We start from the raw sequence: 26,690 nt of genomic DNA on the forward strand, positions 1-26,690 counted from the left end.
CGGCGGAGAGTATATTCACCCTCACCCTAGAGATACTCTTCCGGCTTACAGGAGAGGTGAGAGATTCTGGGGATGACGTCACGTTACATCATTATTATATTTGTAAAAGTTGACCTGACCGCCTCGTAGCTTGGCAGATGCAACCTCACTGATGGTATCACCATTCTTGTTGTATCTGTACTCGCCTCTGTTGCCCCCATACAGGCTATCCTTAGATTCAAGTCCCATGGCCTTGAATATGCCAAGTGGATGGTGCCGCCGCTCACTGTCAGTGGGGGGAAGTCAGACTTGGTTGATAGTGAACAGTTTCCACCAGTCATTGTCAATAACATCTGATGTTCCCCATTAACAATGAGTGGTGAGAACTGTCCCCTTGAAACTTCAAAAGCACTGGGAGTTGGATATAAGCAGAGCCTGTAGGGAAACTGGGGTGAGTAGTGAAAAAAGAAAGGAGGTGATAATGGCAGCAGGACTGCAGGTGCAAAGCTCTGCTACCGGCCCGCTTACATGCAGACATGGACAGGTCCTCCTCTACCGGCCCGCTTACATGCAGACATGAACAGGTCCTCCTCTACCGGCCCGCTTACATGCAGACATGAACAGGTCTTCCTCTACCGGCCCGCTTACATGCAGACATGGACAGGTCCTCCTCTACCGGCCCGCTTACATGCAGACATGGACAGGTCCTACTCTACCGGCCCGCTTACATGCAGACATGGACAGGTCCTACTCTACCGGCCCGCTTACATGCAGACATGGACAGGTCCTACTCTACCGGCCCGCTTACATGCAGACATGGACAGGTCCTACTCTACCGGCCCGCTTACATGCAGACATGGACAGGTCCTACTCTACCGGCCCGCTTACATGCAGACATGGACAGGTCCTACTCTACCGGCCCGCTTACATGCAGACATGGACAGGTCCTACTCTACCGGCCCGCTTACATGCAGACATGGACAGGTCCTACTCTACCGGCCCGCTTACATGCAGACATGGACAGGTCCTACTCTACTGGCCCGCTTACACGCAGACCTGGACAGGTCCTACTCTACCGGCCCGCTTACACGCAGACATGGACCGGTCCTACTCTAGCAGCTCGCTTGCATGCAGACATGGACAGGTCCTACTCTACCGGCCCGCTTACATGCAGACATGGACAGGTCCTACTCTACCGGCCCGCTTACATGCAGACATGGACAGGTCCTACTCTACTGGCCCGCTTACACGCAGACCTGGACAGGTCCTACTCTACCGGCCCGCTTACACACAGACATGAACAGTCCGACTCTAGCGGCCCGCTTACATGCAGACATGAACAGGTCCGATTCTAGCGGCCCGCTTACATGCAGACATGAACAGGTCCGACTCTAGCGGCCCGCTTACATGCAGACATGAACAGGTCCGACTCTAGCGGCCCGCTTACATGCAGACATTGACACATCTTACTCTACCGGCCCGCTTACATGCAGACATGGACTGGTCCTACTCTACCGGCCCGCTTACATGCAGATATGGACAGGTCCTACTCTACCGGCCCGCTTACATGCAGACATGGACATGTCCTGCTCTACCGGCCTGCTTACACGCAGACATGGACATGTCCTGCTCTACTGGCCTGCTTACACGCAGACATGGACATGTCCTGCTCTACCGGCCCGCTTACACGCAGACATGGACATGTCCTGCTCTACTGGCCCGCATACACGCAGACATGGACATGTCCTGCTCTACTGGCCCGCTTACACGCAGACATGGACAGGTCCTCCTCTACCGGCCCGCTTACACGTTGACATGGACAGGTCCTGCTCTACCGGCCCGCTTACACGCAACCATGGACAGGTCCTCCTCTACCGGCCCGCTTACACGTTGACATGGACAGGTCCTGCTCTACCGGCCCGCTTACACGCCACCATGGATAGGTCCTGCTCTACCGGCCCGCTTACATGCAGATATGGACAGGTCCTATCTACCGGCCCGCTTACATTCAGACATGGACAGGTTCGACTCTACCGGCCCGCTTACATGCAGACATGGACAGGTTCGACTCTACCGGCCCGCTTACATGCAGACATGGACAGGTCCTACTCTACCGGCCCACTTACATGCAGACATGGACATGTCCTCCTCTAGCGGCCCGCTTACATGCAGACATGGACAGGTCCTGCTCTACCGGCCTGCTTACACACAGACATGGACAGGTCCTGCTCTACCGGCCCACTTACACACAGACATGGACAGGTCCTGCTCTACCGGCCCGCTTACACGCAGACATGGACAGGTCCTGCTCTACCGGCCCGCTTACACGCAGACATGGACAGGTCCTGCTCTACCGGCCCGCTTACACGCAGACATGGACAGGTCCTGCTCTACCGGCCCGCTTACACGCAGACATGGACATGTCCTGCAATACCGGCCCGCTTACACGCAGACATGGACATGTCCTGCAATACCGGCCCGCTTACACGCAGACATGGACATGTCCTGCAATACCGGCCCGCTTACACGCAGACATGGACATGTCCTGCAATACCGGCCCGCTTACACGCAGACATGGACATGTCCTGCTCTACCGGCCTGCTTACACGCAGACATGGACATGTCCTGCTCTAACGGCCTGCTTACACGCAGACATGGACATGTCCTGCTCTACTGGCCCGCTTACACGCAGACATGGACATGTCCTGCTCTACTGGCCCGCTTACACGCAGACATGGACAGGTCCTCCTCTACCGGCCCGCTTACACGTTGACATGGACAGGTCCTGCTCTACCGGCCCGCTTACACGCAACCATGGACAGGTCCTCCTCTACCGGCCCGCTTACACGTTGACATGGACAGGTCCTGCTCTACCGGCCCGCTTACACGCCACCATGGATAGGTCCTGCTCTACCGGCCCGCTTACACGCAACCATGGACATGTCCTGCTCTACCGGCCCGCTTACACGCAACCATGGACATGTCCTGCTCTACCGGCCCGCTTACACGCAGACATACACAGGTCCTGCTCTACCGGCCCGCTTACACGCAGACATACACAGGTCCTGCTCTACCGGCCCGCTTACGCGCAGACATGGACATGTCCTGCTCTACCGGCCCGCTTACGCGCAGACATGGACATGTCCTGCTCTACCGGCCCGCTTACGCGCAGACATGGACATGTCCTGCTCTACCGGCCCGCTTACGCGCAGACATGGACATGTCCTGCTCTACCGGCCCGCTTACGCGCAGACATGGACATGTCCTGCTCTACCGGCCCGCTTACGCGCAGACATGGACATGTCCTGCTCTACCGGCCCGCTTACGCGCAGACATGGACATGTCCTGCTCTACCGGCCCGCTTACGCGCAGACATGGACATGTCCTGCTCTACCGGCCCGCTTACGCGCAGACATGGACATGTCCTGCTCTACCGGCCCGCTTACGCGCAGACATGGACATGTCCTGCTCTACCGGCCCGCTTACGCGCAGACATGGACATGTCCTGCTCTACCGGCCCGCTTACGCGCAGACATGGACATGTCCTACTCTACCGGCCCGCTTACATGCAGACATGGACAGGTCCTACTCTACTGGCCCGCTTACACGCAGACCTGGACAGGTCCTACTCTACCGGCCCGCTTACACACAGACATGAACAGTCCGACTCTAGCGGCCCGCTTACATGCAGACATGAACAGGTCCGATTCTAGCGGCCCGCTTACATGCAGACATGAACAGGTCCGACTCTAGCGGCCCGCTTACATGCAGACATGAACAGGTCCGACTCTAGCGGCCCGCTTACATGCAGACATTGACACATCTTACTCTACCGGCCCGCTTACATGCAGACATGGACTGGTCCTACTCTACCGGCCCGCTTACATGCAGATATGGACAGGTCCTACTCTACCGGCCCGCTTACATGCAGACATGGACAGGTCCTACTCTATCAGCCCGCTTGCACACAGACATGGACTCGTCCTACTCTACCGGCCCGCTTACATGCAGATATGGACAGGTCCTATCTACCGGCCCGCTTACATGCAGACATGGACAGGTTCGACTCTACCGGCCCGCTTACATGCAGACATGGACAGGTCCTACTCTACCGGCCCACTTACATGCAGACATGGACATGTCCTCCTCTAGCGGCCCGCTTACATGCAGACATGGACAGGTCCTACTCTACCGGCCTGCTTACACACAGACTTGGACAGGTCCTGCTCTACCGGCCCGCTTACACACAGACATGGACACGTCCTGCTCTACCGGCCCGCTTACACGCAGACATGGACAGGTCCTGCTCTACCGGCCCGGTTACACGCAGACATGGACATGTGCTGCAATACCGGCCCGCTTACACGCAGACATGGACATGTCCTGCTCTACCGGCCTGCTTACACGCAGACATGGACATGTCCTGCTCTACTGGCCTGCTTACACGCAGACATGGACATGTCCTGCTCTACCGGCCCGCTTACACGCAGACATGGACATGTCCTGCTCTACTGGCCCGCATACACGCGGACATGGACATGTCCTGCTCTACTGGCCCGCTTACACGCAGACATGGACAGGTCCTCCTCTACCGGCCCGCTTACACGTTGACATGGACAGGTCCTGCTCTACCGGCCCGCTTACACGCAACCATGGACAGGTCCTCCTCTACCGGCCCGCTTACACGTTGACATGGACAGGTCCTGCTCTACCGGCCCGCTTACACGCCACCATGGATAGGTCCTGCTCTACCGGCCCGCTTACATGCAGATATGGACAGGTCCTATCTACCGGCCCGCTTACATTCAGACATGGACAGGTTCGACTCTACCGGCCCGCTTACATGCAGACATGGACAGGTTCGACTCTACCGGCCCGCTTACATGCAGACATGGACAGGTCCTACTCTACCGGCCCACTTACATGCAGACATGGACATGTCCTCCTCTAGCGGCCCGCTTACATGCAGACATGGACAGGTCCTGCTCTACCGGCCTGCTTACACACAGACATGGACAGGTCCTGCTCTACCGGCCCACTTACACACAGACATGGACAGGTCCTGCTCTACCGGCCCGCTTACACGCAGACATGGACAGGTCCTGCTCTACCGGCCCGCTTACACGCAGACATGGACAGGTCCTGCTCTACCGGCCCGCTTACACGCAGACATGGACAGGTCCTGCTCTACCGGCCCGCTTACACGCAGACATGGACAGGTCCTGCTCTACCGGCCCGCTTACACGCAGACATGGACATGTCCTGCAATACCGGCCCGCTTACACGCAGACATGGACATGTCCTGCAATACCGGCCCGCTTACACGCAGACATGGACATGTCCTGCAATACCGGCCCGCTTACACGCAGACATGGACATGTCCTGCAATACCGGCCCGCTTACACGCAGACATGGACATGTCCTGCTCTACCGGCCTGCTTACACGCAGACATGGACATGTCCTGCTCTAACGGCCTGCTTACACGCAGACATGGACATGTCCTGCTCTACTGGCCCGCTTACACGCAGACATGGACATGTCCTGCTCTACTGGCCCGCTTACACGCAGACATGGACAGGTCCTCCTCTACCGGCCCGCTTACACGTTGACATGGACAGGTCCTGCTCTACCGGCCCGCTTACACGCAACCATGGACAGGTCCTCCTCTACCGGCCCGCTTACACGTTGACATGGACAGGTCCTGCTCTACCGGCCCGCTTACACGCCACCATGGATAGGTCCTGCTCTACCGGCCCGCTTACACGCAACCATGGACATGTCCTGCTCTACCGGCCCGCTTACACGCAACCATGGACATGTCCTGCTCTACCGGCCCGCTTACACGCAGACATACACAGGTCCTGCTCTACCGGCCCGCTTACGCGCAGACATACACAGGTCCTGCTCTACCGGCCCGCTTACGCGCAGACATGGACATGTCCTGCTCTACCGGCCCGCTTACGCGCAGACATGGACATGTCCTGCTCTACCGGCCCGCTTACGCGCAGACATGGACATGTCCTGCTCTACCGGCCCGCTTACGCGCAGACATGGACATGTCCTGCTCTACCGGCCCGCTTACGCGCAGACATGGACATGTCCTGCTCTACCGGCCCGCTTACGCGCAGACATGGACATGTCCTGCTCTACCGGCCCGCTTACGCGCAGACATGGACATGTCCTGCTCTACCGGCCCGCTTACGCGCAGACATGGACATGTCCTGCTCTACCGGCCCGCTTACGCGCAGACATGGACATGTCCTGCTCTACCGGCCCGCTTACGCGCAGACATGGACATGTCCTGCTCTACCGGCCCGCTTACGCGCAGACATGGACATGTCCTGCTCTACCGGCCCGCTTACGCGCAGACATGGACATGTCCTGCTCTACCGGCCCGCTTACGCGCAGACATGGACATGTCCTGCTCTACCGGCCCGCTTACGCGCAGACATGGACATGTCCTGCTCTACCGGCCCGCTTACGCGCAGACATGGACATGTCCTGCTCTACCGGCCCGCTTACGCGCAGACATGGACATGTCCTGCTCTACCGGCCCGCTTACGCGCAGACATGGACATGTCCTGCTCTACCGGCCCGCTTACGCGCAGACATGGACATGTCCTGCTCTACCGGCCCGCTTACGCGCAGACATGGACATGTCCTGCTCTACCGGCCCGCTTACGCGCAGACATGGACATGTCCTGCTCTACCGGCCCGCTTACGCGCAGACATGGACATGTCCTGCTCTACCGGCCCGCTTACGCGCAGACATGGACATGTCCTGCTCTACCGGCCCGCTTACGCGCAGACATGGACATGTCCTGCTCTACCGGCCCGCTTACGCGCAGACATGGACATGTCCTGCTCTACCGGCCCGCTTACGCGCAGACATGGACATGTCCTGCTCTACCGGCCCGCTTACGCGCAGACATGGACATGTCCTGCTCTACCGGCCCGCTTACGCGCAGACATGGACATGTCCTGCTCTACCGGCCCGCTTACGCGCAGACATGGACATGTCCTGCTCTACCGGCCCGCTTACGCGCAGACATGGACATGTCCTGCTCTACCGGCCCGCTTACGCGCAGACATGGACATGTCCTGCTCTACCGGCCCGCTTACGCGCAGACATGGACATGTCCTGCTCTACCGGCCCGCTTACGCGCAGACATGGACATGTCCTGCTCTACCGGCCCGCTTACGCGCAGACATGGACATGTCCTGCTCTACCGGCCCGCTTACGCGCAGACATGGACATGTCCTGCTCTACCGGCCCGCTTACGCGCAGACATGGACATGTCCTGCTCTACCGGCCCGCTTACGCGCAGACATGGACATGTCCTGCTCTACCGGCCCGCTTACGCGCAGACATGGACATGTCCTGCTCTACCGGCCCGCTTACGCGCAGACATGGACATGTCCTGCTCTACCGGCCCGCTTACGCGCAGACATGGACATGTCCTGCTCTACCGGCCCGCTTACGCGCAGACATGGACATGTCCTGCTCTACCGGCCCGCTTACGCGCAGACATGGACATGTCCTGCTCTACCGGCCCGCTTACGCGCAGACATGGACATGTCCTGCTCTACCGGCCCGCTTACGCGCAGACATGGACATGTCCTGCTCTACCGGCCCGCTTACGCGCAGACATGGACATGTCCTGCTCTACCGGCCCGCTTACGCGCAGACATGGACATGTCCTGCTCTACCGGCCCGCTTACGCGCAGACATGGACATGTCCTGCTCTACCGGCCCGCTTACGCGCAGACATGGACATGTCCTGCTCTACCGGCCCGCTTACGCGCAGACATGGACATGTCCTGCTCTACCGGCCCGCTTACGCGCAGACATGGACATGTCCTGCTCTACCGGCCCGCTTACGCGCAGACATGGACATGTCCTGCTCTACCGGCCCGCTTACGCGCAGACATGGACATGTCCTGCTCTACCGGCCCGCTTACGCGCAGACATGGACATGTCCTGCTCTACCGGCCCGCTTACGCGCAGACATGGACATGTCCTGCTCTACCGGCCCGCTTACACGTTGACATAGACAGGTCCTGCTCTACCGGCCCGCTTACATGCAACCATGGACAGGTCCTGCTCTACCGGCCCGCTTACACGCAACCATGGACAGGTCCTGCTCTACCGGCCCGCTTACACGCAACCATGGACAGGTCCTGCTCTACCGGCCCGCTTACACGCAACCATGGACAGGTCCTGCTCTACCGGCCCGCTTACACGCAGACATGGACAGGTCCTGCTCTAGCAGCTCGCTTGCACGCAGACATGGACAGGTCCTCCTCTAGCAGCCAGCTTACACGCAGACATGGACAGGTCCTACTCTAGCAGCCCGCTTACATGCAGACATGGACAGGTCCTACTCTACCGGCCCGCTTACACGCAGACATGGACAGGTCCTACTCTACCGGCCCGCTTACACGCAGACATGGACAGGTCCTACTCTACCGGCCCGCTTACACGCAGACATGGACAGGTCCTCCTCTACCGGCCCGCTTGCATGCAGACATGGACAAGTCCTCCTCTACCGGCCCATTTGCATGCAGACATGGACAGGTCCTCCTCTACCGGCACACTTGCATGCAGACATGGACAGGTCCTACTTTGAGAGGTTTTCAGAGATGGTTTTTAAGCTGTCCATATTAAAAAAATATTAAAACAGCCCATAATAACCCTTCCCAGGTCCCCAATGCTGAGCACTTCCTCCTTGTCTAGCCCTTTGAGTCTATTTATAACCTACAGAGTTTAGGGGGCTTTTTGACGGAACGATTATTATTTAAAAAAATCTTTCAACTGAGTGAAAGTGAATGATCGTTGGGTCTAAACACAAGCCAACGACTGAACGATGAATGAGCATCTTTTGCTTTCTTTCAACGTTCATTTTATGCAGGCATGAAAACCATCATTCGCTCTCAAACAATAATAATCGTCTCGTCTAAAAAGGACCCTTATCCTGCCAATGGAACGGTTGACTGCTGAGGGCTGTGACTGGCTGCAGCGTGAAAGAAAGCATTGGATGGGGTACGGGCGTGCGGTGCTGCAGCTGCGGGGCCTGAGGTGAATGAAGGACATTTTTTTTTCATACTTTTTTTTTTTTTTTAGAAAACCCTTTAAAGCAGCCGCCTGGTTTCGTACAAACATCGAGCAATGGTGAGAAAGTGAGTAAAATAAGTTTTTTTAGGGCCTATACACACTGCACACTGGCACTTACACGTATGATTCTTGTATGCAGAAAACATACATGAAAAACCGCATGCATTTTAAGCAGATGTTTTATTTCTCAAATCGCATGCACGGTGTACTTTTTTGACTGTAAAACTTTTTTCTTAATAGACTTTTAAAGTTCAACACTTTTTTTTTCCCCTTAAGGCATTTGATCTCAAACAACGTTAAAAAAAAAAAAGTTTCCATCCGTTTTTTTTGTGGAACCCAAAAGGGTATTCGGCTACGATTTTCAGTCCTGTAAAAAATGTACAGAAACACGTGCCTTACTAAACGTATGCTTTGCTTGACTAGGTTTAGCCCACTAGAGCCTACGGGTCAGTTAAACGCTACGCTTTCATCTGTTTTCCGCTGCAGCGGTCGCGTGTTGTTAACATGATGTCATCACTGCAGGCGATTAAACAAAGTCCAGCGGGTAGAATCTTAATGGCGGCATTAGATTGAATACAGAAGGCTTGTTTTATGTAATTTCTCTACATTGCTCAGTTTTTTTTATCATGAAATCGGACAACCCCCCTAATACCAGATGATATGATGGGAGAGATGAAGGACTCTGGGAATGTCTGCAGGGATATTTATGGATGTATCTCCCCATAAACAGGATTACACGGTAGTGAAGAAGACTTCTAGTGATGGCTGTCAGGCCCCGGTGTCTGATGGATGGGGAAGACCCCTGAGCCCAATCACAGGTCCTCCACCTCACCCCCTGATACTGGAGGAGATCAATGAGCAGAAGATCCTAGAACTCACCAACAAGATGATTGAGCTGCTGACTGGAGAGGTGACACTGCTGGGAATGCTGGGACATTATACAGTAACGCTATGGCGGTATAACGTGTCTGGGTGATGACGGTATCATTGTGTTGTCAGGTTCCTATAAGGTGTCAGGACGTCACTGTCTATTTCTCCATGGAGGAGTGGGAGTATTTAGAAGGACACAAGGATCTGTACAGGGACGTCATGATGGAGGACCACCAGCCCCCCCGATCACCAGGTAATAGACAGGACTAAATCCACACAGCCTTTATTATTTGTATGTAGAGAATGAATTCAGTGGCTGTCTGTGTTTCTGCAGGTAGATCCAGTAAGAGAACCGCAGTGGAGAGATGTCCCCGGCCTCTTCTTCCACAGGATGATCAGGTAGGACATAAAGTTCCCATCTTCAGTACTGCGGCCGTGAATGTCTAGTTTTATCCAATAGTATTATAGGATTGATTGTCTAAAGGGAATGCTTAATCAGATAATGACCTCTTGTATAAATCAAGTTTTTATGTTAAAGGGCCACTGTGGCAAAAACACATTTTTCCATCTCTGCCCCCTCATCTGATTGCCTGTCACACTCTGGAGGTCTCCTCTGTATATTGCAGCCACTTCCATGCAGTGCAGCCTCCTGTTGGAAACTCATCAGGCATCATCTTGATAGTGACATTTTTACTTTCACATTAATCCCATGATTCATCACTGTAGCATTAGCTAGAGCCTGTACCATTTATGCCTGCTCTGTGGGCCGTTCAATTTATCATAAGTAAACAGTCAGGAGGCAGTTTCTGTAGTAGGCTCCATGTAATAGCATCACACAAACTGAGAAGCAGACTAAAAACTGAACACATAAACCTAAGTAAATATGAGCTGATCAGAATTAAGTTCACATAACCAGCTGAGGAGAAAGAAGCCAGGAATAAAGGAATAACTAACCCAGAAAACACCAGCCAACTTATATATATACTGGGGTGATAGCTCCATAATGAATACATGTTTTTATTATTACTGCCCTTTAATTACTTTTTAGAATGTTTGATGAGTTTCTTTAATTTTTGCAGTCTCAATCTATATTTAGAAAAAGTCCCAATATCCTGCAATTCTCACACTGACCACTAAGTTTAATAATAGTCTGACAACTTTTGTTCTGCAGGGAGAACTTTTCAGCAGATCTCTGACTATTATCACAGGCAGGATTACAATTGAAGGTAACACCTGTGTGCAGTATAGTCAATACAGGCTCCACCATTTACAGTACGTGATAATCACAGCTTATCTCCTCCACTTCTCTGCTCAGGTGACAGAGTATAGAGTGTTTAAACTGGGGACCAGGAGGAAGGGCAACAAGAGCAATAGGAGGAAAGATAATGTAGATAGTAACCTTGGACCAAGTAATGGGGCTCAAGCAGGGGGTGGGGTTAGTACAGTTAGAACTGACAGAACAGCTATTAGGACCATAAGTAGCATAATGAATATAAAGAATAACAAAAATCATATAAGTTGTATGGCAACAAGTTTAAGAAGACTGATCGGTAAAGTGGGTGAGCTTGAAGTCTGATGAAAATTACGATATAGTAGGAATAACGGAAACATGTCTTGATAGGAAGTTCTATTGGTGGGGAATTTACAGGGTTACAATATCTTCAGAAGAGATCAGAAAGGGTGAGGGTTATGTCCGTATGTTACATCCTACTTAATGCCGAGGCTACGAGAAGATATATGTTAAGGGTTAATCTTGTTTCTAAGTAAACATAACATAAGGATAAATAGAATAAAGATGTTGTTTTTAGTCTGGACCTTGCCCCAAGGACATTGTGATAAGATCTAGTCAGACAAGGTCTACCTCCTAGACAATAGATATGTATATGGCAGGCTCCTACAAAGATAGACTGATTGGTGTTATAACAAACATCAAAGCCATTCTCTTACTTATCTGTAAAGTAGTTTGACCTCTGTAAAGTAGTTTGGCCTATGTAAAGTATCTTTGTACCAGGCAACATTTGGATACGCCTTCTTTTCCTCTTGTATAAGAACTGGCAATGTTCACAATAAAGTAGAATTCATTTGATTCACTTGCTGTGTGTGTAGTGACTTCGTATGGTTCTCCGGGTACTCGTTATAACTTTTCTTTGAATTTGGACTTTGGAATTTGGCAACATCAGCACTGGTCTCCATTGAAGACCCCAAACATATAGGTGTAGGAGAGGAACATGTAGAATCTCTGTGGGTAGAAATACAGGGAGAGTAAAATAACAAAATCCTGATAGGGGTTTTCTATAGGCCACCAAAATAACAGAAGAAACAAAAAACGTATTAATAAGGCAAATAGAAGGGGTGTCAAACCGCAATGAAGTAATTATTATGCGAGACTTTAATTATCCGGATATATTATAGGAAGACGCAACCTGCAAATCTCACAAGGGCAATAAATTCTTGAGAACAATTAAAGATAATTACTTTACCCAACTTGTGCGGGAGCCAACTAGAGGGAGGGCCTATTAACTGACAAACCAGACAGAATCATGGGGGTGAAGGTTGCGGGACACTTGGGAAATAGTGACCACAATATAATTAACTTTTAGCTGTCTTTTAATAGGAAGCCTTTTCAGGGAGCGACAAAAAACTAAAGTTGAGGCCTCCTTCACACGGGCGACACAGCATCGCCACGAGAAAATCACAGCGATATTGCATCGCTGCACGGTGCGATATCGATGTGTCTTCTCACGGCAATACCGCGATTTTTGTAGTGTTACAAAGTCGCGTGACTTTGTAGCATCACATGTGAGGATTTTCGGAGGGGGTGAGGCTTAAAATATAGGACCTACCCCTAAAATAAGCTGTAGCTGAAGAAAAAAAAAGTATGCATCACCTCTCCTGCGCTGTCCTGGGTGTTGTCGCTGCAGCGTCTCCCCTGGGTCCCAGCAGTGATCATCTACTTAATCTTCTGGCCGGGGATTGTCTGACGCTTAGCCAATCACAGCCAGCGCTTCCAGAAGACAGGGATTTTTCAATCCCCAGCCAGAAGATGAAGAAGAGAAGCAGTGCCGGGACCAGGGGAGAAGCTTCGATGGCGTCAGAGAGCACTTCTAAGGGGATGTATCTGTTTTTTAAATTTTTTTCCTGCAGCTGGGGCTTAGATTTGGCTTTGACAGTAGGATTTCCTACTGTGAAAGTTGCATCGAACCACATAAAAATCGCGTTTTCATGCAATGCAACAGAGAGGAAGGCTCCACAGGGAAACATGGGCTACAAAACCTCATGAGTCGCGGGCTTATCGCCGAACCCGCGAGGTTTTTGTGTCGGGTTGTTGCATGCTCCAAAACATTGCATGTGTGAAGGAACCCATAGGAAAGCATGGGCTTCACATACATGCGATTTGTAGCATTGTCGCAACGTGACAAAATCACGCGACTTTGTGATTTAGTCTGGCAAAGATGTGAGATTGGGATGAAGAACCATCTTCCGTCAGGATAAGGACCCTAAGTATACTGCTAAAGCTACACTGGAGGGGTCAAAGGGGAAACATGGAAATGTCTAGGAATCGTCTATTCACAGCCCAGACCTCAATCCAACTGGGAGTCTGTGACCTGATGTGATGACCGCTCTCTATCAACGCCTCCCATCTTACTTGAAGAGGTTCGAACCTGGAAGGATATGCAAACATGCCCGTGCCCAGATGTGCTAAGCTAATAGAGACCTGCCCTAAGAGCCTCCCATCTGTGACAAAAGGGGGCTCCACACGGCGGAGACTTTGAGGGGGCGAATACTTTCCTGTATTAAAGTTCACTGCTCTTTTTTCTTATTCATTGTTGGGTCACTGTAAAAAATATTTTGTAACTTCCAAGTAGTTGGCATGTGGTGTAAAGCAAAGAGCAAGAACCCTCCAGAAATCCATCTTCATTCCTGGTGATAATGGAACAAAACAGAAAAAAATACCAAGGGAGGTGAATACTTTCCCAAAGCGCTGTAACTGATGAAACTCCTATCTCTGCAGCAAAGGTAAGATGGCCGCCCTCATGGTCATGTACAGACTATAACATTTTTAAAAATTTAGCAGAAAATTAAACCCAGATTAGAAAAATGGGAGAGATTTCACTATCTGGTTTAATTGATTTGTTGAAATATTCAGTTGAAAGGGTCACTTCAGGTAACCAATTTTTTAAAAATTCATCATGGAACTCGTCCCCAGTATATATATATCAGCTAGTATTACCTTGTTTAGCTATTCCTTTCTGAAAATTCCTGGAGTTCTTCCCTTCAGGTGGGTCATGTGACCTTATTGTGACCGTCTGGGTATTACTAGTCTCTATGTGACTCCTGAAGAAAACAATCCCAGTCACCGACACTTCCTGTATGATGAATCTCCATGGACTGTACTACAGCAGCTCTTCATGGGGGTCAGAAAAACTTTTCAGTTACCGATGATGATTAGAGACTCCTGTCACAGTTATAATCAAGGAGATGACTGTTCATTTTCCCTCACTGTATACTTATGGTATTTAGTTTATTTAGAAGAATGTAGAGGGTAATGATAATTACACAGTCTTCCCAGCAGGCAGAGATGGTACTGGTTGTGGGCTAGCAGAGCATAGATAAAGAGAAAACATGGAGAAATGTAAAAACCATGATAGTGCCTGATAAGTATCAGACAGAAGGCTGCGCTGCATGGAAGTGAGTGCAATGTATATAGGACATTCAGAGTGATAATGAGTTGAGGAGTGCAGGGATGGAAAATGTGTTTTTGATGGAGTGAGCCTTTAATGAGAAAGCTGGAGATGGCAGGATTACAGCCGACCGCAGACATTAGATCTCTGCATCTTATCACTATTTTCTGGTTCTGGAGACTTCTGGTTGGAATAAAGAAGCAACAGGTTGGAGTTATACAGGAGACCTGCCGCTATTTGGCCCAGATCACTACTGCTGTCATGTCATTCCGGCTCCTCATACTAATTAATTACCTTTTCTGGCCATATAAAACCTCCCACACGACTTCCCCAACTGTGTGATGACTTTTACAATATTTATTTCACAGCTGGTGAATCCGGATGAAGATCTGCTCCATATTGATGCTACAGAGACACATGTGAGGGGGGATCAGCCGTGCAAGGAGGGGATCCCTACAGATGACCCTCCAGGTGAGTGACCACTAAATGCAGAGAACATCCCAGATTCCCCCTAGTCGCTGACTACCACAGTTCTGTGCTTTAAGCTCTGTGCTGTCGGGTCTTCAGCCGTACATCCCTCTATTCAGCTACAATACAAGTAAACCAGGGATGAAAGTGTATTATTATTATAGGGGGTAACACTGCTGGGCGTTTAAAGGAGAACTGAACTTTCAGAAGCTGTTGACACATACGTTTTGATTGTTGAGGGGCTGGTGATGAGACCCCAACTAATCACTAAACTGAAGGCGCAGAAGCATTCATCTGAGCACTGTGACCGATTAGTCATTGGTGTCTCTCTTGGGATCAGTGTATGGGCTCAGTAGGAAGTCTATGAGTCCGCATACCTGGAAGAAACGGCAGGAACACGTCCGCTTCTCCACACAAACTGACAGAGCCTCCACAGCTCTGAGCCCCATCCACTGCCAGTGATGCCACAGGTGAGGGAGACTGATGCTACGAACGCTAGAAGAGGAAGGCCCATCTCCATAATGACACAGTGGTGACACGACCAGCGCATCACCACCCTGAAGAAAAGTCCATGCTATAGAGAATACTGAATAAGGCTAAGCCTCACCCCAAAATAGAGAGAAAATTCTGGGTGCCGAGTGGATGCCCTAAGAAAGCACAGAATGGTGCCAGCAGGGGAATGTGACGGATTGTCCAGACCTAAATTAATCTTGGCCTATCTGCAAGTAGTAGATCATCAGTAGTCCAGGGCTTGTGTCCCTGCTGATCAGCTGTTTGTTGGGAAATCAGCTCAGTGCATGAGCACACTAGCCCCGTGAACAGCTGATCTGCAGGGATCCCAGACAGTGAACCTCTGCCAATCCACTACTAATAGTCTGTCCTACACATACGCCATCAATAGTTAACAACTGGACAACCTCCTTTAAAGTAATGGAGGCCATATTACAACTCCAGCAACACATGCAACCATACCCCATGCTTGGGAGCTGCCACAAAGGTTAGAGGATAGAATGGGGCCAGCTGCAGAGCGGTCAAGAAATCGTATGCTGGCAAACCAACAGGCCTGAGTGACCTAGGGGCCGAGGATAGTGTACATAGTGCATGGGAGGGGAGGGAGTCTCGCTCCCTACTCTTTCTGTGAGGCAGAGATAGGATGGTCGTGTAAAGGTCAGCAGCTGCCCAGACGAAGAAAAGAGCAAGCGAGTCGAAAGCTGACTGTTGTTCGTATTCCTGAGGGCCGTCATAAGTGCCATCATTCCCCAGCTCTGTCATGTATAACATTCCTGGCCAGGGTGGTGGTCTTGGACTTACTTGGACTACCTGAAAGGGTTAATGCACCCATATGATTGTGAATCTTATTGGAAGGCCTTGTTATTTAACTATAACTTTAATTATTACGGCGCAGTTGAATAACAAAAGTAAAGACTTAGGCCCAATGTCCACGGGGAAAATAAATCATTGGGCACCCGCAGGTAATTAAATACCTGCAGATGTCATTTTCCCCAGTGCGCGGATTGCACGTGCGGTAAAACAACTACAGCATGCTCCATTTTTGTGCAGTTCTCCAGCATGGACAGCTCCTGCGGCTTCCATCCTGGCTGCTGATCTTTGCGTCTCATAGGGGCTCCAATGTTTAGTTCCGAGAAGTGTGAAACCAAAGTAAGTCACGAGAAACGTATATTTTAGTGCGGACTTCCATGTCGTACTCCTGTCCTGGCTGCTGATCTTTGCGTCTCATACAACAGTGATTGTTGCAGCCAATGAGAGGCTGCAGTGTCACGTTCCTCAGGATGTGAGCGCCAATGCCAGAATAACAAGTAGTGATTCTGCATATCCTCATTGTCTGCCACGGTACTCTGAATTTGTGGCATCATTTGTCACAGCAATCACTGGAACCAGAGAGGGAGTGCAGCACTAGATCCTGGCAACCATGGAGAGGTAATAATAATTCACTTTATTATTTTCATTTCGGGAGTCCTATTGAAACGGGGTTGTTCAGTAACCAGACAACCCCTTTAATTAAAGTCTCTTTTGAGACGCCACTGGTGAGAAGTCAAATTACAACGCTGCCATTTTTCTTTACTCGCAGACTGACCTTTATTATGTTGGCTTTATATAGAATCAAACTAAACTTTTGTTAACCACACACACAAATAACAAACAGTTCCACGAAGTACACTGGTGCAAAACTACATAATTCTATGAGTAGTGTATATATTATTGAGTTATATTCCCTTTGGTGGTGTTTGTTTATTGTAGTGGTTATACCTTACCTATCTTACATGAAATAAAGGTTATATCGCACTGATTGACCGGACAGCGAGCAGCCTGAGTATACGGCTCTGTGAATGGGCCCTTCAGGTCATATTATTCCAAAATAATAATATAACATTTCTTCTTGGCAGGAGATGGCAGCAGGAGCTCAGAGGGATGTCTGATGTCTTCAGATGATCATAGTATTACCCAAGATGCATATGAGGAGTCTGCCATTATCCTTGATATGCCATCAGCTCTTCACAGCAAAGATCCATCATCTGATCATATTGAGCTGATCCTATCTTCGGATTCATCACAGACTGCAAAGCAAAATAAAAGTTATAGAAGGAATGCTGAACGTGAAAGAGTTCGCAGAAGAGAGAAGCCATATCCATGCCCAGAATGTGGGAAAGGTTTTAACCATAAATCAGTTCTTGTTGCACATCAGAGAATTCACACAGGGGAGAAGCCATTTTCGTGTTCAGAATGTGGGAAATGTTTTTACCGGAAAGCACATCTAGTTTCACATGAGCTAATTCACACAGCGGAGAAACAATTTTCATGTTCGGAATGCGGGAAATGTTTTACCCACAAATCAGTTCTTGTTAGACATGAGAGAATTCACACAGGAGAGAAGCCATTTCCATGTTTAGAATGTGGGAAATGTTTTCTCCATAAGTCACATCTTGTTTCACATCAAAGAATTCACACAGGGGAAAAACTATTTTCTTGTTCAGAATGTGGGTACCGTTTTACAGAGAAATCACGTCTTACGAAACATGAGAGAATTCACACAGGGGTGAAGCCATTTTCATGTTCAGAATGTGGGAAATGTTTTAATCGGAAATTTAATCTTATTAACCATGGAAAGACTCACACAGGGGAGAAGCCATTTTCATGTCTAGAATGTGGGAAAAATTTTATTCGGAAATCAAATCTTGTTAAGCATCAAAAAATTCACAGAAGAGTGAAGCCGTAGTCATGTACTGGTGTTTTTTTTACCCACAAACCACACCAACTTCGATTTCAATAACGCATAGGGAAGCAGCCATTTTTAATTTTTTAACACTTGACAAATGGTACAAAAAATCAAACATTTAAAGGGGTTGTCCCGCGGCAGCAAGTGGGTCTATACACTTCTGTATGGCCATATTAATGCATTTTGTAATGTACATTGTGCATTAATTATGAGCCATACAGAAGTTATAAGACGTTTTTCACTTACCTGCTCCGTTGCTAGCGTCCTCGTTTCCATGGAGCCGACTAATTTTCGCCGTCTAATGGCCAAATTAGCCGCGCTTGCGCAGTCCCGGTCTTCTTCTTTTTTCAATGGGGCTGCTCGTGCTGGATGCCGGCTCCGTGTAGCTCCGCCCCGTCACGTGCCGATTCCAGCCAATCAGGAGGCTGGAATCGGCAATGGACCGCACAGAAGCCCTGCGGTCCACCGAGTGAGAAGATCCCCGTGGCCATCTTCATCAGGTAAGTAAGAAGTCACCGGAGCGCGGGGATTCAGGTAAGCGCTCTCCGGTGTTCTTTTTTAACCCCTGCATCGGGGTTGTCTCGCGCCGAACGGGGGGGGGGGTTGAAAAAAACAAAAAACCCGTTTCGGCGCGGGACAACCCCTTTAAAATCAAAGTCACATGTCAGACATGAGAAAGCAATTTAACGCACTAAATGATGATTAAAACTTACCTACAGTTTCAGGCAGCCTTTCAGGATAAGCTGCCATGTGTATACATGAGGAATAACACTATTTCTGACCATTTTATATATCATTTATTATAACATTTACCCTCTGCCATCTCTTTTTACGGTACCATTACACAAGCCGATAGTTGTTCAAATAATGACTAAAATGAGTAATTTTGGGTGACTGTTGGCTTGTGTACACATGACTACAGACAGGACAACAAGTGAGAAGTCACTCAGTTGTCACTGTTCATTCTATTTCAGCTAGCTGAAGAGGAACAACTGCTAAGTGGCATCTCCCTGAGTGTAAACAGGAATCGTTCAGTGTTTGAGTGACTGCCTGTTTACAGTAAATGGAGGTGGGCGAGCCGGAATGGTCTTGAATGGCAATCGTTACTGTAAAGCACTGGTACGATAGTCGCTGGATGGGCTGTTGAGTGCACGACAGTCATCCAGTATAAAGAGGCCTTCAGTCCCCCAAGAGCTGGTGGGTATAGACTAGCTGATATGATATCGTCATACACTGTACGTATAGGAGAGCAGGATCTCTTCCCTATAATGCAGTTAATTATGAGGGTGTGCTACAGAGAGAGAGAAGTACTGAGGAGTGTACATGTAATTTTAGTAGTCTTAATCCAAGAAATCACTTAATATTACTTGTAGCAGCACATCTATGTGAGTATGTCTGCCTCTCTCATTCCTCCCTTCTATGGGCAGAATGAGAAAACATTCACTCCCACTTCCTGTGTTCTGTCTTGGTGTCTGTTACTACAGACAGAATTTACTTGACAGACAGTGGACAGCAAAGTAGAAGGAAGGGAGGGTACTGGTGTATCTTGACGCCACCAGGAAGTACTGGTGGAGTCAAGATTGACAGGTGGGTAACGCCCCCTGTACGTGATTGGCTGCAGAGTGGGATGGGCTGCAGGTCCTGGCAGCCTACTAAGAAAGGATTTCTGCCCCAGCTGCAAGATCCTTCCCCGCTGGCCGACCAGAAAGCGTTCTTGCAAATATATACTGGACCCCCGCTGCAGGCAGGCAGCCACAATGCCATGAAGCTCCTTCCCCGGAAGCGCCCCATTCACCCCAGAGGGGGGGGGTGCATCAGCAGGGACACCACAGCGGCATGAAGCGCCTTCCCTGCCGGCGCTGCAGCACGGTGCCCGGGGCGCCGTGGGACAGAGACTGAAACCCGGCGACCGCAGCATACCGCAGTAGGAGAGGGAAAGTTGGGAGCCCGTGGTACAGTGACTCACTGCCGGCGCCGGTTGCCGCTGAGTACCAGCAGAGAACAGCAGGGAGCGACCACAACACAGTGACAGCCAGCGCCGGCAGAGTACCGCAGGAGGAAGACAGCAGGGAGCCCATAGAGCGCGGGACGACAGTTACTCGCTGCTGAAGGGAACCCACAGCGCCAGGACACACTGAGTGATACCTGGCACACGCACAGCACAGCCAACTTACACTGAGGTCAAGAAGGAGGAGAGTCATGCGGCTGGGAACAAATTCATCTTAGGACCCTCCAGGACCTTCAATTTTTGCACCAATCGGGAGCTAGGAGTGTGACGGAGGCATTCCTTCATGGAAGCCCTGTCACACCCCTAGCTTCCGGTAGTGTCAAGATACACCAGTATCAGAAGGGAGACCACTAGTGGCCAGCACTTTACATGAAATGATGTTTTAGTGCTAAAAAAGCACAAAAGTGATTTGCACTTTTGCCAATTATCACATTGGCTATCGCGTAAGCTCAAGTTTGTTCAAAGTTCAACGATTATTTAAGAAATGTTTGTTATTACCAATCAATGTCTTTTATCCAAATAGGAAATAGGAAACAGCGCATCTACATAGCAGCCATGTGCATAGAATATCTCACATTAATATATAGAACTGCATCTCAGAGCTTTTCAGCAGTTAATAAATGTTTGCTTGTAAACCTTCCATGCTTGTATTTGGGCTGATCTTCCTGTATTCTATAACCGTTAACCTATCTCCTCAGCCCTCTGGCGGTGAGCAGGAGCCGGTAGGTGTTATGTGCATGAATAGTGAGCACAGCATTACACCAAGGATCCCGGACTTTGTGGAATCTGTTAGGACACTTTCTGGGGTTGAAAAAGATAATTTAACGGGATAAATCAAAAATTTGCTGGACATCCTACAGCAGCACAGAAGAGGTTAATTCACTTGACCCCTGTTCTCAATGGAAGACATTAACTAGAAATACAGTAAACCCTTGAGTAGCATTGCTCTTAAGTAAAGCTGTTTTCAACTTAAGTTGATGTGTCAGGGCAGCGGCGGTTCCTCAAATAAAGTTGCATTTCTCAGATAAGGGCGCCGCCTGCTCCATGACCCCGGGCGCCGCTCAGTGAGCCGGCGCGCAGCTGACGCCGGTCACTTCCTGCTTCTCCTACATCAGCGAGTGCCTACTCCTCCCCCTCCTCTCTCCACAGTACACAGTGCCGGCTGAATGTTGCTGTGTCTGCCTCCTGACACAGTACAGCAGCTGAATTCCCAAAGTGCTGGCTGAACGCTGCCTGCCTCCTTAATCCCCACTGTACTGTAAAACGTAGGTACTGTACAGATAAGAAATGTTTGCAAACAAATACTGCAGTGCTATGTAAAAAAACAGGTAACACAGTGATAATCTTTTTATTATAAAAGTAAAAAACATTACAGGGCGTAATAACAAAAATAGCAAAATAACTGAAAAATTTGCCAAATCAAATCGCAAGAATCATATATACACACACACACATTTACAAAACAGAAATATTTGCGAAAATAACAGAAATATTTGCAAGAAATAATAGCCAAACATTCATATTTACAAAATTTTACAGAAACTGTACAGGAGTGAAAAAATGGTCTGGCCGCATCCCCAATCTCACACATCCCATTTACACAACAAAATTTACATAATATAACAAAACATGTCACAACAAAAACAAGACAACCTATTCCATAATCCCGTAGTGCTGCATATTCCAACCTACTAAACAGAGAAAAAACACACATTAGTAAAACAAGAATATATATAATTTTAATTCCCCCTCCCCTTTAAACTACACACACATTACCCTCTACCCATCCCCTGGTCCGCTGCCAATACCTGCCAATCATGCTTATGAACAGTTTTTTGTTTTTTTTTTAAATATACACAGAACGTAATACTAACCCCCCACAAAAACTCAACATAATACCCCCCACGAAAACACATAATACCACCCATAAACATGATACTACCCACGAAAACACATAATACCACCCATGAAACATGATACCACCCACGAAAAAAACCCATAAACATATAATACCACCCACAAAACCATATAATGCATAATAATCCACAGCCTAAATATACAGAAAAATAAATAACAAAAATATAACCATTAACTCTAGCTCTGGTTCGGGTCCTGTAAGCCTTTTATTCAACTTTTAACTTAAAACAAAACAAAAAGCTAGGGCGAAAGAATCCAACCCCCCACCGGGAAACAGCTCTCCAGGCTAGGGAACCCCAAAGCAAAAACCCCTCCAAAGGAAGGCTGCTTGAGGCCTACCCAACCTTTCAAACTCCAGAGAACGCACCTTCACCAGGTCACCGAGAATATTCCTACTTACCTCGTCCTCGAGGAGGATTTTATGCCGTGTCGATACTACACTCCGTGCGCTCCACGTGTAATACCTAACCACTAGACTTACTAAAAATAAAGTGCAGCGGTCCCTGCCACCCAGATCTCTGAATGCTCCATAACACCACTCGGCGTAGGTAAGGTCAGCCAGCCGAGGCCAACGGATGGAAGCCCCTACCCTCTTGTATACCTCTATATTAAAGGGACAATGAAGCAGGAAGTGGTCCATGCTCTCCAGAGTGTTGCCACACACCTCCCGGGGACAACCTCTGTCCTCGGTGTTCTTGTGCTTCAAGTTGTCCCCCACATACAGCTTACCATGGAAGCAGCGCCAGGTCAAGTCCCAATACTTTGAGGGGATTCTTACCGAATTTAAAAGAGACAAACCCACCCTCAAATCCCTACCTGGGCAGTCTCTGAGGGCCAATGGATTCTGAAAGTGGGTTGGCAAGACCCTCTGGTCCAGCACATGCCTGGCCAGCGTCCTGACTTCCCCCAGGTCAGCCCCCATTGGCGTAAAACCTTCAGAACCTGTGCAATGTAAGCCGGAAGATGTCCGTGCGGTGTACGAAAGTCCTTCACACGCCCTCCTGTCTCCCACTCCTGGAAGAACGGCCAAAACCATCCCTTACAGGAGGATACTCACGGAGGAGCCCTCTCTTTCCAGAGGTTTGCGATATTAGCTTTCAAAAAGGTATTCACGAGGAATACCACTGGGTTGACCATACCCAACCCGCCTAGTCTCCTCGTACGGTAAGTAACCTCCCTCTTGACTGGGTTCAACCTATTCCCCCATAACAGCTGGAAGAACAGGCTGTAGACCCGTGACCAAAGAGGTTCTGGCAAAATGCAGACACTTCCCAGGTACATTAACAAAAGGAGCAGGTAAGTCTTGATCAAGCAAACCCTTTCTCTCAGGGTCAAAGACCACCCTTTCCATTGATCCACCTTTTGAGCGGCATTCCTCAATCTGGCTTCCCAGTTTTTCTCGGGATAATTCCCTTGGTCAAAATCAATGCCTAAAATTTTAGCGGAATCCTGGGGTTCTGGGAGAGCATCCGGAAGATCAAAAGCAGGATCTCCGCCTCCCAGCCAGAGACTCTCACACTTTTCCCGATTGATCTTTGACCCGGAGACCTCCGAGTAGTGGACAACTTCTGACATCACCCACCCCGCCTCCTCCTGAGAGGAGACAAAGATAGTAACGTCATCAGCGTACGCCACTGTCCTTAAGGCCGGGTCTGGGACCCCCGGGTCCATCCTCACCCCCGCCAACGGTCCCCCATCTACCCTTCTGAGGAAGGGATCGACAGCGAACTCGTAAAGCAAGGGGCTCAGAGGGCATCCCTGACGAACTCCAGACCCGACTACAAAAGGACGGCCAACCCAACCATTCACGAGCGGGAAACTCTCGGCCCCTGAATACAATGTTTTTAACCATTTTACGAACCCCACTGGCAGACCATATCTCAAAAGGACAGACCAAAGGTACTCGTGGTTTACTCGATCAAAAGCTTTAGCCTGATCCAGGGAAAGTAAAAACCCCTTCCAGAGACCCACCCTGCCCTGCTCCACAGCCTCCCAGACACTCAGCATGGCGCTAAACGTGCTTCGACTGGGAACAGAGCAGTGCTGAGCCCCAGAAAGAATCTGGGGTGCAAATTTCACCAACCTACTGAACAGCACTTTTGCCAGAATCTTTCTGTCTGTATTGAGGAGCGCTATGGGACGCCAATTCTCAATATGGAGCGGATCTTTACCCTTTGACAAAATAATTAGGGCCGACTTCCTCATTGACTCCGGCAAAACGCCCAAGGATAGACATTCATTAAAAACCTCGGTCAAGAGGGGAACCAAAATTTCCTTAAAGGCTTTATAAAACTCAGATGTTAAGCCGTCTGGGCCTGGCGACTTTTTGGACCGGAGCCCATCAATCGCCAGTCTGACTTCCTCTTCCGTAATTGCTTCTGTCAAAACGCCAAGAGAGGGGTCTACTCCTGGTTCGGGAACGGTTTCTGCCAGGAAAGTCGAGATTCCGTCCCGATTAAGTTCTTTCCCACCCAAGAGATGCGAGTAGAAGGATTTGACGACCTCCAGGATCCCCGATCTGGACCTTTTCAGGGAGCCCGTACTGTCTAGCAGACCCATAATCAATTTACAACTCGCTGACATCTTACAGTTCTTGTAGGGGTCAGGCGAGCGGTACTTCCCAAAGTCCCTCTCAAGAACCAAAGATGCTTGTCTATCATACTGACATTTTTTGAGCAAGGATTTCACTCTGGAGATCTCTTCGCGGCTACCTCCAGTCGAGACCAAACGCTCGAGTTTCCTCTTCAGGCTCTGATACATACGCTTTCTGTTCAGGCTTCTGAGGTTGGAGATCTGTCGGAAGAACCTTCTTACCCGATGTTTGAACATCTCCCACCACTCTGACTTACTGCTGCATAGGCCCAGTAGCGGTTCCTGGCTCTGAAGAAAATCCTCAAAGGACCGTCTTATTTCCGCTTCTTCCAGGACTGACGAATTCAACCTTCATAAACCTTTGCCCATCCGAGGGGTCTCTGTGACATTCAGAGAAAAAAGAATCATACAGTGGTTGGAGAACTCCACCTCCACCACCGATAACGGTGAGGAGACGGCTTCCTCCTTTAAATAAAACCTATCTATCCTAGACCTGCAATAACTACCTCTAAACCAAGTGAATCCCGTGCGCCCTGGGGTGTGCCGAACGTGGACATCCACAAGGCATGCCTCACTAACTACTCTATTTAACGGAACGCTATCATAGCCTAGCTGGTTATTGGAACCTCCTCTATCACAGAGCCTCGTGACATTATTAAAGTCTCCTCCAAAGACCACTTGCCGGCTTGTAAAAAGGAAAGGCTTAATACTCATAAAGAGGTCTTTGCGCCCCTCCTTTGACTGAGGTCCATAGATGTTAATAAGACGCAACTCTTGACCTCCCATGAAAATATCCAAGATCAGGCACCTCCCCATTTCCAGCTCGATAACCCGTCTGCATTCTACCTGTGCAGTTTTAAAAAGGACCGCCACCCCGCTATACGGCTCCGCCGCAAGAGACCAATAGGAGGCTCCGCACCTCTACTCACACTTGGCTTTGTACATGACCGACAAATCTGTCAGCCTGGTCTCTTGCAAAAATAAAATGTCAGCTTCAACTCGGCTGAGAAAATCAAAGGCCGCAAACCTAGCCGCATCTGACTTAATGCTGGCAACATTAATGGATGCCAGCGTCAACAGGGTGAGTGCCGCCATCATTGGTGATCGAGCTGGATGGCTTTCCTCTTAATCTCCCCCTCATCCCTGTCGGAAGAAGAGGTCTCTCCTTTGTTTCTTTTTAATGAAATTGAGACATCCATATCACCGCTCTCATCATAACCTTTAGCCTCCGGCTTCAGGGTAGCCCCCTTCCCGGAGGAAACCGGGTCCCCCACAGAAAGAGACCCAGCCTCCCCCGGGGTTCCTTCCTCAATTATCTCTGCCACCACCTCTGGCACCTCATCCCCAGCCTCTCCCCCTGGCAGGGAAGAGGAGGTGTTATTGAGGGCTTGGTACCGGTTAGAGAGGTCGACCGTAAGGGAACCGATAGGGCCTTCCTTTGGTATCTGCACCAGAGTGAGGGGGACTGAGTCATCCCACTCTGGAGAGGAAGAACCCCTTACACTTTTTTTCCTGCTTTTGCCATTTCTCATTTTCCTCGTCCGCACTTTCTTTATGGGAGGATCCGGCAGAACTGGCAGCCACCTCCTCTCTCTCCATCCTTCTGGTTTCCTCATCCACATCGCTATCCCTTGGGGCCTCAGCAGCTCGACTCCCCCTCCTGCCCTGGCTGGCCATGCACCCCGCTGAGACCCCGTAGCTCTTCCTCCTCCCTATTGCCACCAGCTTCACCCCTGGAGCGACGGGCCTGCTGACCCTCTGACTGGGCTTGGCCGATGTTGGCAAAGGATAAGGGACAACGACTGAATGGGTGCCCTAAAGCA

At 49.8% G+C, this 26,690-nt stretch overlaps 1 protein-coding gene across 1 annotated transcript in view; it reads left to right on the top strand.

The window, feature by feature from the left end:
• Positions 1-18,639, top strand: part of LOC136624525 (zinc finger protein 665-like) — a 56,509-nt gene extending 37,870 nt beyond the window's left edge. Inside the window, exon 8 of the mRNA XM_066598509.1 lies at positions 17,785-18,639. Coding sequence (XP_066454606.1) covers positions 17,785-18,350 — 566 coding nt within the window. The 3' untranslated portion in view covers positions 18,351-18,639. The remainder of the gene's footprint in view (positions 1-17,784) is intronic.
• The last annotated feature ends 8,051 nt before the right edge of the window (positions 18,640-26,690 follow it).

The sequence above is a fragment of the Eleutherodactylus coqui genome, chromosome 4 (assembly GCF_035609145.1).
Source record: "Eleutherodactylus coqui strain aEleCoq1 chromosome 4, aEleCoq1.hap1, whole genome shotgun sequence".
Lineage (NCBI taxonomy): Eukaryota > Metazoa > Chordata > Amphibia > Anura > Eleutherodactylidae > Eleutherodactylus > Eleutherodactylus coqui.